Genomic DNA, 11980 nt, shown 5'->3' on the forward strand with positions numbered 1-11980 from the left:
AAACCCAAACAAACCCAAGGTCGACCATCTTACACAGTACATTACATCATTTCAGCATCGTATTGATTGCTGAAATATTCCAGGGTTTATACACACCTTAAAAGAGGTATGCTTTGTGGTGTTGCCCCCTCCCACATTTATTCCAGGGTTTATACACACCTTAAAAGAGGTATGCGTGGTGTTGCCCCCTCCCACTTTTAATTACTCATTAAATTACTCATTAAATTACTCATTAAATTACTCATCAAATTACTCATTAAATTACTCATTAAATTACTCATTAAATTACTCATTAAATTACTCATTAAATTACTCATTAAATTACTCCTTAAATTACTCATTAAATTAACTTACATAGTTTCAGCATTGTATTGATTGCTGAAATATTCCAGGGTTTATACACACCTTAAAAGAGGTATGCGTGGTGTTGCCCCCTCCCACGTTTATTCCAGGGTTTATACACACCTTAAAAGAGGTATGCGTGGTGTTGCCCCCTCCCACTTTTAATTAAATTACATCGTTTCAATTAAAAACATCGCTTCTACTGCTCCAGCCGCAGCATTCGTCACTTTGTCTGCTCATCCGCATGACCAAAACGAAATAAAGGGAGCTCAACCATTACACAGCGCTTTTAATGGCGCATGCCATAGGAACTCAACGCAATTTCGACTCGGCCAGAAAAACGAGCAAATTTTGCAGGATGTTAACTGGAATTAGCCGTGAAAATATATACAAAATACACAAAAATACACACCCACACAAATAAACAACATTTATTCCGTTCAACAGAACAAACATTTCCTATATCATGACATGCATGTCTTCAAAATTATATGACCAAGAGAAAAAGTAAAACGAATTAAAACTGCGGGCAGTGATGATCCGGGGACCATACCGCTCCATCCTGATTGGACGGGTGCGTGCTAGAGTCGTTAACAACGACAGTCCAGATCCGATTGTTCAAAATTTCAACTCAATCGATCGAAAAATGAACGCAGGGATGCATTTTAAAGGTGCAGTGGCACTAACTGAGTTGCCACGAATATGGCCACGAAATTGCCAATATGGCCATCACAAAATATTTTCCTTAATCAATTGGCTCATAGCATAACCAATCTGCAAGTATTTCATCCGAAGATGTATCTCTGAGGAATTTTAATTAAATAAGTCATTTATAAATCAACGAGTTAATTTATTAAATGATTAATCAATAAATCAAAATTTTCCTTGACAGTCACATCACTTGGTCAGTGTCATGTCCAAATATCAGCTTCCTTACTCAAAAGGTGCCTGAGTTAATGTAATGTAATTACTGTAATAAGATTACTGCAATTACTGTAATGATTACTGTAATTACTGTAATTACCGGAACTGTAATTACTGTAATTACCTCAGGTAATTACTGTAATGTAATTACTGTAATGTAATAAGAAATGTAATTAATTAAATAAGTACTTCATTAATCGCTAATAATTAAATAACTCGTGAATTCATATCCGATTTACTTAACATTTGAGTGTCCCCAAAACGTTGGAGCAAAACGTTGCAACAACGAAAGTGAAACGTTGTAGCGACGTTGTGGAAACGTCAGCAAAACCCAACATTTGAATGTTCCCAAAACGTTGGAGCAAAACGTTGCAACAACGAAAGTGAAACGTTGTAGCGACGTTGTGGAAACGTCAGCAAAACCCAACATTTGAATGTTCCCAAAACGTTGGAGCAAAACGTTGCAACAACGAAAGTGAAACGTTGTGGCGACGTTGTGGAAACGTCAGCAAAACCCAACATTTGAATGTTCCCAAAACGTTGGAGCAAAACGTTGCAACAACGAAAGTGAAACGTTGTGGCGACGTTGTGGAAACGTTAGCAAAACCCAACATTTGAATGTTCCCAAAACGTTGGAGCAAAACGTTGCAACAACGAAAGTGAAACGTTGTAGCGACATTGTGGAAACGTTTTACCGACATTGTGGAAACGTTTTACAACAACATTATTTCAATGTTGCAGGAAAGTAATGTGAAAAACGTTGAAACAACGTTGTGGAAACGTCAGCAAAACCCAACATTTGAATGTTCCCAAAACGTTCCCAAAAATGTTCTCTCTCTGTCTGTCTCTCTTTCTGTCTGTCTATGTCTCTCTCTGTCTGTCTCTCTCTCTCTGTCTCTCTCTCTGTCTATCTCTCTCTCTTTCTGTCTGTCTCTCTCTGTCTGTCTCTCTCTGTCTGTCTATCTCTCTCTCTGTCTGTCTATCTCTCTCTCTCTGTCTGTGGTTCTCTCTGTCTGTCTCTCTCTCTGTCTGTCTCTCTCTGTCTGTCTATCTCTCTGTCTGTCTCTGTCTCTCTCTGTCTGTCTCTCTCTGTCTATCTCTCTCTGTCTGTCTCTCTCTCACTTTCTGTCTCTCTCTGTCTATCTCTGTCTGTCTGTCTGTCTCTCTCTATCTGTCTGAATATCATCTTTATCTCTGTCTGTCTCTATGTCTTTCTCTCTTTCTTTCTGTCTCTCTCTCTCTGTCTCTCTGTCTGTTTGTCTCTCTCTGTCTATCTCTCTCTGTCTGTCTCTCTCTCACTTTCTGTCTCTCTCTGTCTATCTCTCTCTGTCTGTCTGTCTGTCTCTCTCTATCTGTCTGAATATCATCTTTATCTCTGTCTGTCTCTATGTCTCTCTCTCTTTCTTTCTGTCTCTCTCTCTCTGTCTCTCTGTCTGTTTGTCTCTCTCTGTCTATCTCTCTCTGTCTGTCTCTCTCTCACTTTCTGTCTCTCTCTGTCTATCTCTCTCTGTCTGTCTCTCTCTCACTTTCTGTCTCTCTCTGTCTATCTCTCTCTGTCTCTCTCTATCTGTCTAAATATCATCTTTATCTCTGTCTGTCTCTATGTCTCTCTCTCTTTCTTTCTGTCTCTCTCTGTCTCTCTGTCTGTTTGTCTCTCTCTGTCTATCTCTCTCTGTCTGTCTCTCTCTCACTTTCTGTCTCTCTCTGTCTATCTCTCTCTGTCTGTCTCTCTCTCACTTTCTGTCTCTCTCTGTCTATCTCTCTCTGTCTGTCTGTCTGTCTCTTTGTCTCTCTCTGTCTATCTCTCTCTGTCTCTCTCTATCTGTCTAAATATCATCTTTATCTCTGTCTGTCTCTATGTCTCTCTCTCTTTCTTTCTGTCTCTCTCTCTCTCTGTCTCTCTGTCTGTTTGTCTCTCTCTGTCTATCTCTCTCTCTCTGTCTCTCTCTCTATGTCTTTCTCTCTCCCTGTCTATCTCTTTCTCTCTGTATTAATTTGTTCAACACTGCAAGTTACATGCATTCTCAAATCCATGATCGTGCTGAAAATATCGTGTACGACATTGGGTGGTTTGCCATTGCCTTCCCCAAAGCGCTTAATTATTGTCTTTCATTTAACCGTGAAGCATGTCTGAAAAGCTTACTCATTTTTATTTTATTTAAATCCCCCTAGCCGTTCCAAAATATAAGCACATTGCAATGGGGGAAAATATAAAAGTGCATTTTTCCCATCCAATTTGACTGAAAAAATATCTGTATATAATACTTTCTTTGTCCGCCGCCTTAATCGCACACCTAGAGCGGGCAGCTCAGGGGTACGTCTTCAAGTGCTAAACACATGTACCAGCCTTGTACATTCCACGAATCCTGCACCAAATTTTCTCATACTCACTCAAATTAGATCCATTGCACATATCTGTTCATGAAATTTCACAAATGATCCCAAGTAATTAATATTGCAATGACCTCTAAACATTCCTAAATCATTCCACTTGTTCAAAGAACATTCATTTCGCAAGAAAGAGCGGGGGCAAGAGACAGGTAGCCGAAATGGAAATGAGGGACAATGAGGGACAGTGAGGGAGTGTCGGTATGCAATTTTCATCCAATCGCCATCTTTCACAATAATTCTGGACCGGCATGAGATGGCGTTGTCTGTCATTAATTTATACGTTGATCAAACGAGTTTTAGACATGGCGGGAAAACTGAAAAAAAATTATTTATTTATTAATTTAAAACGGGTGTACACGATTGTACACGTGTACGGACCTTACCGAACCGGCAAACAAATCGCCTCATGGTGCACTTCATGAGCCGATTTGCCTGCAGACCAGAGTAAGGCTCTTAACACCCAGCGTATAACGTACGCATCCTCGCAAGCACACGAATAATAGAATCATTTAAAACGTTCCATCCGTGACTTTTACCTCGGACGGTCGTGACAAAAATACGTTTACACTCCTTGGATTGTCGTTATGTTACCTATATCGCGGCAAGCCCCACACACACATCCTCCACCATGTTCAGAATTAAACACAGGTTCGTATTTCATAATGGACCATCCCCAAGACGCCATGCTTACCTTGGCGAAGTCCACTCGAAATCCAGCGGTGCCTCCAGATTGTCGAGGAAGTGTTGTGAGACTCAAGACTCCAATGATGTCACAGGTTTACAAAAGATCACAACTTTATTAACTGGTTGTTCACTTCATTCCAATACCAAATAACTACCGTTTAACTCAATGGACCAGGTAACTCTATCCGCATAGTCCCTCTTTCGTGGCTGATGTCTTCTCTGCAGCGCCGTACTCGTGGTACGCGTTCATTCCGTCGGGCAGGGCTTCTGAGGATGAGTGCTCTTTGACTCAAAGTCTCTTCTGTTTATATGGGCAAACTTCAGTTAATCCTCTGTGCGCTGAAATCGTAATCCCTTCTCCACAGCAATGTTACTCAGTCATCCTGCTCGCCTTCCTGGCACCAACTCGCTCCTCCCTGCTGGGAATTTGCTTCATCCTCTTTGCATCCCGATGAAAGACAATAGTACGGGCTTGGGAATGTATGTTAGCCCGGGGTCGTGCTAAAGCTACACAACAGGACTCCCAGCTTCGACAGGGCGAGATGCATTCCTGACATTCTTACGACCACCTGCTCGTACCTTGGTTCGTTACCAGTTCCAACCAATGAGTTACACTGAGTTACACTTCCACACAAGATTAAAGCAGAAGATTAACTTTACAGTTTGAACAAATATCAATATCTTCATTATCAATATCTCCAATCAATGCACCACCTGAATCACTATTATAGATGCCAGATTTGTACCAAACACACGAAATGTGATTCAGGTGAGCAGTGCATTTTATTTAATCATTTTATTTAATCATTTTATTTTTTCCTCCCTCCCCTCTTGTCTCCCGCTCCCTTCATTGTATGTTTTATGTGTCTGTGCATGTTTTCATGTTCAATGTGTTTGCTCTTACACGAGCCTCGATTCTGTATATATATATATATATATGTATATATATATATATAGTATATATATATATGTGTATTAAAAAAAATCCTCCAGCAGATGTTCCGTCCGGTGTGCGTTTCTACCCAGGACTCTAGGTTAACCAAGGAACAGCTTGAAGATCTCCTTTGGGAATGCACCTCTCGTAAAGGTGATGCTTGTCAGACTGGCGATGCAGTTCCACTTCCAGAATATGCTTTGATCCAACTGCTGGAGGATGCTGGTGCCTCCAGCAGTGCTTCGGATGACCCTGAGGGAGACCTACAGGATACGGTGACTTTCGACCAGAGGCCTTCCTACTACATGAGTCAGGTGCTGGAAGGCAGTAAAATCGACAGACTTGTGAAGAGTGGCACAGATAAAAGTACAATTGATAGGCCGATAAGCAGTGATGATAAACCACACAATTATAATAACAGTGATTTGTGCAACCTCAAAGTTCCCAATGTTGAGAGTACCAGGCGACCTGCCTTCCTCAAAGATCCGCAATACCTTCAGGATATAGATGGCTCTAGTTGGCAAATGGAGTTTTCTGTCCTTGGTAATGACATTAATGAAAATGAGGATTGTTTTGATGAATATTGAAAAAGTTTTTTTTTTGCCCCCCCCCCCCCACTCCCCTCCACATTATTCTTGAACCAAATACATCGAATTATCTCATCCACACACAGTTTACAGCCTGAACTCGTGTGTTGTCACTTCATTTAATATCAGCTTCATTGTAATTTACCCATTGTACATCATATATCACAAATAATTGATGTTAGCATGTCTGATGTTCTGGGACATCACTTATTTGAGAATGGCATGCAGTGCTTCTGACATTATACTGTATAAATAAAAGCAGCAGCAAGGACAATATTGCATCATCTGTTTTTATTATGGAGAACAAGGGAACGAATCGCAGCCATGAGATCTTCATTGACCCTTGACCAAGTGAGTTGAATGGAAACACGACTTACACAAACTAATATTATCCACAGGATTGGGCTAAGTAGGCTTAACAAGCTTGTGATAGGTGGAACAAGACTGAAACTTGCATGGAAAGGAGTGGTAAACCTCCCATAGTATTCAGTTATATCATGACATAACCATAACTGCTTACGTATTTTGTGAATAGCATTTGTGGACATCTTGTGACTAAGGGGATTCATTTAGCTTATTTAGAGGGGCACACGTCACATGGACCTGTTTTTTCCTTTTTCCCACATCTCGTTTTCATTTTTAAAAATATTAATTCCCATGGATCACATCGCCTTGAGAGAGAACACACCACCCCAAGGGACGCGGAGCTCTAAAACCTGTGGTTTGAAGGTGCCAGGTGGGGTTAGTAAGCCTCGGGGAGAGTTGGTGAGTGTGTCTCCCCTGAAGCTGGCAGAGAGGTTGGAGCCTTGAGGGAGTTCGTAGGTGGGTGTGGTGTGGTGACCAAGAACACACCCTGAGAGTTATCCTGTTGGACTTTCACACGACATCAAACGAGCCCCCTCTTCTTCCACGTGCCCCCCAGCCCAGGGTAGACTACACGAGGTGGCTGTATTCTTCTTACTATGGTAGGTTTTCTTTTATTCTCTATCTTCCCCCTGTGCTTTGTTTTCATCCCTGCCAATCCTCAAAGCCTTTCTTTTTGCACAGAATTTTGTTTATAGATAAGTTGGTTTATTTACTTGTAGAATGTATGTGTTGCACATGGTCTCTCATTGAGCAACATCGTGGTCATGCTCTGTCACAGTTATTTTATTATTTATTGAATTGTCTTCTAATTTGTTCCAACTCATTTTCTTTATTGTTATGAATATATTTTTTATTAGGCGCCATGTTGTTACTCAACACGTGCGGTGTAGCGTTAATTACGTACTATTGGAACGTACCTTTGAGATATTTAGATATTTTAGATCCCTTAGACCTTTTAAACCATTACATTACAGACCTTTTACTTTAGACCCTTTAAACTCTCAGACTCCTTCGACCTTTTAGACCTCAGACCTCATAGACATTTAGACCTTACATTCAGACCCTTTAAACCCAAGACCTCTTAGAGCTTTAACTTTAGACCCTCAATATCCCACAAGACCTTTAAGACCCCATTAGACCCCACCACTTTTCAGACACTTTAACCCCTCAAGACCCTAAAGAACCTTTAGACCCTCAAGACTCCATGAGACCCTTGAGACACTTTAGACTCTCAAGACCTCATTAGATCCTCAAGACCCTTTTTGTTATGGTGAAGGCTCGTCACGGACTACATATAGTCCTCATTGAGGCCAGACCTTAAATAAAAGAGCTGCATTGATAGAAAAGTGAAGAAAGAGAGAAGAGTCTAAGAGTTTTTGCGCAAGTAAAAAAACCCAGCTTTTTGAAAAGGAAAAGGCCATAAGTGTTTGGAAATACATGGGAAGGTAAAGAGTTCCAAAGTTTGGCAGTGGAGGGGAAGAAACAAACATCATAATGGCCCACCCTTGAGTTACCAATAGCCACATAATAATCATGAGACGTAGTGGCTTGTTGAGTATTCCATGGTCTCGCTAACGGAGGAGATACACAAGCAACACACCTTAGGAGCAGAAACCAAATTAATATCTGTAGAAACGAGAAAGAGATCCAACTTTTCGACGTAATTCGAGCGGGTCGAGTTTTGAGGTCAGAGGTCAGATTGGGAGAGTTGATAAGTCGGATTACTTTGGATTCAATTATGTCCAGTAAGTATGTGGAGCTAGAACCTCCCGAGATGCAAGAGCAGTACTCTATACAAGGACAAATCAATATTTTATATAGTTGAAGCAACTGTTCAGAGGAGAAGAATGTTATATTCCTGCAAATGCAATCTGCAGTCTATTCCCGCAATCTGACCTTCATTACTTTTGCCAGTGGAACAAGAAAAAGAGCAATCAGAGATTGCAAACCGTCGCCAGGATGTATTTTCAGTGGTTTTTAAGGCTATTGTGTTAAAACAAATATGGCGGCCGAACCACGTGACCAATGAGGTCATCATTCTTTTTTTTCGAAACTAATTTATTCCGAGATTATGCTCAAGAAATTTCATCTTGATCGGATGCAGTTTTGTACTTGTCGAATTATGACGTCATAATGGAGGCACCTATGACATCATGATTAACATATTTTATTCCCCATGGAGAGTTCTTTACAATGAGCCATGTCTCAATTTTTTCTATTCAGCACTTTCGGAGATATAGAGGTGCAAAGTTTTTCGGTTTTTTCAAGATGGCGACCGAACCACGTGACCTATGACGTCATAATTATCATTTAAAAATTCTGCAGGTGGAGTTGCACCTATGGTGAAAATTTGCTGTCAATCGGACCAACGGTTGCAGAGAAAATCATATTTATTCTGTGCGGACAAACAGACAACAAACAAACAGACAAACAGACAAACAAACGTACTCAAATGCAATACCCTCTCCTCTGGCGAGGGTAACAAACCTATTGGGGCGAATGGTGGGGTTTTTTCTTCCCTCCCTACTACCCTTATTTGTACCATGCTTTCCTTTCCTTTTCGCACGAAATAAAACGCTAAATCGAATGCTCCAGCAATCACCGTGCAGATGAAAGACAATAAGTGCACTGCTGTGCGAGGCAAAAAGAACGTTCAATGGATATCACTGGGGAATGTCATACCAAAGCAGCAAACCAGCGGTTAATTTTAAAAAAGCAAATTATTCCAATGGAGGCTTTGTTGTTGATGGTTTTAGTACTTCTACCCTGAGTTCTAGGTGCTGTTTATGCTGAGCACAAGCGTTATGGAATGGTGTCACACAGCCTTGTATAGTGTCCCATTATTGATGGTGCAAAATGGATCATTTATAGCTCTACAGAGAACTTTTGTGCAGGTAAAAATGAAAGAAAAGGAAAAATAGAAGAGAGAAGTCCTATAGCAAACAAAGTTGAAAAAACATCTCCATATATCTGTCAGCAGCCTACCTGGAAGGGGCCATTTTCATTGTTGCATTTTGGGAATGAGCAAATGCACACAGATAAAAGGATAAAATATAACCTGGCTTCAAATTAACTCATGGATTTAGATTACAAAGTAAATTGAAAAAAAACAAAACAAAGTGAAGAACAAATTTTTTATTTTTTAATGTGAAGAACGCGTTGGCATCTGGGTCAACGTTAATGGTTTGTCTTCTTTCATCGAGCATTTTAAAAACAATTAAAATCCAAAAGAGAATATATAACCAGCAAAACAAATAGTGTCATTCTGGTCCTTACTTCCTTCACGCGTGGATGTGCCTCTTTCTGATATCCTTTGTGGATTTGTCTAACTGCTGTCATTTGTCTGCACTCGCTAGTCGTCTCATCTGTCCATACTTGTATCTGCTCTTGTGATGAATTTGAGCTTTTCTAGAAATTGCTTGTGTTGCTCACTTCACCAGAAAATGATCCAAAGTAAAATGATCAATAATACACAAACACACAACAACATGCATTTTAAGGCCATGTTCCCTGCTAGAGCGGGGGTTAGCCTTGCGGTCCCCATGACAATCTTCTCCATTTTGCCATATTTTCTGCATCTCTCCTTGTTAACCCCCTTGCCCGCATTTCTTCTTCCACCATCTTTAGCCAAGTCTTTCTCGGTCTTCCCCGTCCTCTACTTCCTTCTACATTAACTTCCATCACTCTTCTCAACCAGTCACTTTCATCCTTCCTCAATACATGACCAAACCATCTCAATCTGTTCCTCTTCACAGCATCAATCACAGGCAATATTCCCATCATCTTTCGCAATTCATCATTTGTCTTCCTCTCTCTCAACGATACTCCGCACATCCATCGAACCATTCGCATTTCCACCCTTTCCAGCCTTCGTTGCTGCTCTACATTCATTACCCATGTCTCGCTCCCATAAATCATAACACTTCTCACACATGCAGCATACACCTTTCCCTTCAGCTTCAGCGACACTCCCCTCCTCATCAGCACGCCACTCAGTTCCCGAAACTTCTTCCATGCACATCTCACTCGAGCAACCGTTGCCGAGTCTGATCCACCTTCTCCATTCAGCCTCTGATCAATGATCAGCCCTATTGATCTGATCAAAATGATCAATAATGATCAGCCCTATTGTAATATTAAGCCATTGAAAAGCTATCAAACATATTGCAATTGAATAACAACAGAAAGAGAGTTTTTCATTGAAAAAATCCTTTATTTAATAATTTTTGAAAAATAGATATTCTTTGAAGAATGGACATCAGAGACAGCTTAAAACATAAAAAAAAATACCCTTGATGTACAAAGCACTTCCAAAAGTTTTTGAAGATTTACTGCAAATATTGATGATTGTTTTGTGCACAAAACACATCTCTATTTTATTGTTGGAACTTGAGTCTACGATATAACATGCGTCCTTATTTTATGTATAGCACAATTATATACCATTAGACTGCAGTGGTATTTAGAAAAAGACACTTTCTCATGACAGTCATGGAATCCATCATTCAGACTTAGAGGATGAGAAAGACGTTTGTACCGCACTCTCGTTAATATGAATAACACACAAGTCAAATGACAAATCTTCGTACCATCGTCGTTACAGGGAATTTTGAGAAGACGAGTGGACCAGATTTGAAAAATAAAAAACTCTTTGTATATGTGAGCTGATTTTAGTACTGCACTCCACATTTCGGCAAATGGAGGACATCCTCCACTCTGTGAAGGTTTAATGAAGATGAGAGGCCAGTGGAAGATGTTCCGCTCAACAGAGTGGGGCATAATAGAAAAACCTTTACTACTTTAGGAGTTATACGACTTCATTAATTATAAGGAAGGAAAATGTTCATATTTCCTCACTGATGCTGCACAATAAGGCAGTACTTCATATTTACATCGGATTGCCCTCTTCTTCCTCTTTTGCCAAAACCATTCGTGAGTTTAGGATGACCGATCTACTCAATATCGCGCATAACCTGCATCTTGCATTGGTACAGGAAACGATGAAACGTTCCAGCATTTACCTGGCTGAAGCAGAACCAGTGGAAGATGGAAATGTTTGCAAGATTCAATACTCCTTGAATCGAGATGGCAATGATGACGACCGAGATCTTCCTTGTTTGGGAAGAGACATCTGCAGGTTTATTTATTTTCGCCTTCATCTTAAATTCCACAATGATTGCAGTTAAGCAAATCTTTTTAATTTAATCAGATGTTGTGTTTACTGTAGGTTTACTCGTGTATTTACAGGGTAAATACCATAGCATCTTGTCCTGTCTCTGTTTCATTGTGTCTGACAAGTGCATGTGCGTTTTGCTTCATCGCATTCTTGTTTTCAATGCGGTTTATTGCTGATTGCTTGGAGCCGATCTTCATGATGTGAATTAGCAAAGTCAATCCCCATAGTTATTCTGGTTGTATTGCAGATTTTACATGCAGTATGTTTTCTGTACTAAGTTAAGTTCATCATACTTTCTTATGTATAGATATATTGATATCAATTTTATGAGTATAGTGCAGACCCTGGGTAAGAAAAGGATTGATGAGATAAATGGCATATATATATATACATACATACATACAATGGACAATCCCAATCATCTTAACCCAATGATGTGTGTGTGTATATATATATACACACACACACACACACACACACACACACACACACACACACACACACACACACACACACACACACACACACACACACACACATATATATATATATATTTCATATCATATCACATCATAT

The 11980-nt window shown here is 40.1% G+C and overlaps 3 protein-coding genes across 3 annotated transcripts in view; 1 reads left to right on the forward strand and 2 right to left on the reverse strand.

Annotated features, from left to right (window-relative positions):
• The window catches only part of FSIP1 (fibrous sheath interacting protein 1), a 94897-nt gene extending 88763 nt beyond the window's left edge, over positions 1–6134 (forward strand). Inside the window, exon 12 of the mRNA XM_078787132.1 lies at positions 5368–6134. Within this exon, the coding sequence (XP_078643258.1) occupies positions 5368–5862 (495 nt within the window). The 3' untranslated portion in view covers positions 5863–6134. The remainder of the gene's footprint in view (positions 1–5367) is intronic.
• LOC144894359 (uncharacterized) overlaps positions 1–11980 on the reverse strand; it is a 460407-nt gene that overhangs the window by 31321 nt on the left and 417106 nt on the right. The window lies entirely within an intron of this gene.
• The window catches only part of THBS1 (thrombospondin 1), a 59386-nt gene continuing 57826 nt past the window's right edge, over positions 10421–11980 (reverse strand). Inside the window, exon 21 of the mRNA XM_068131030.2 lies at positions 10421–11980. This exon is cut by the window's right edge and continues 1483 nt beyond it. The gene's annotated coding sequence lies outside the window, so the exon portion shown is untranslated.

This window comes from Myxine glutinosa, chromosome 11, assembly GCF_964187855.1.
Source record: "Myxine glutinosa chromosome 11, kmMyxGlut1.1, whole genome shotgun sequence".
Taxonomy (NCBI): domain Eukaryota; kingdom Metazoa; phylum Chordata; class Myxini; order Myxiniformes; family Myxinidae; genus Myxine; species Myxine glutinosa.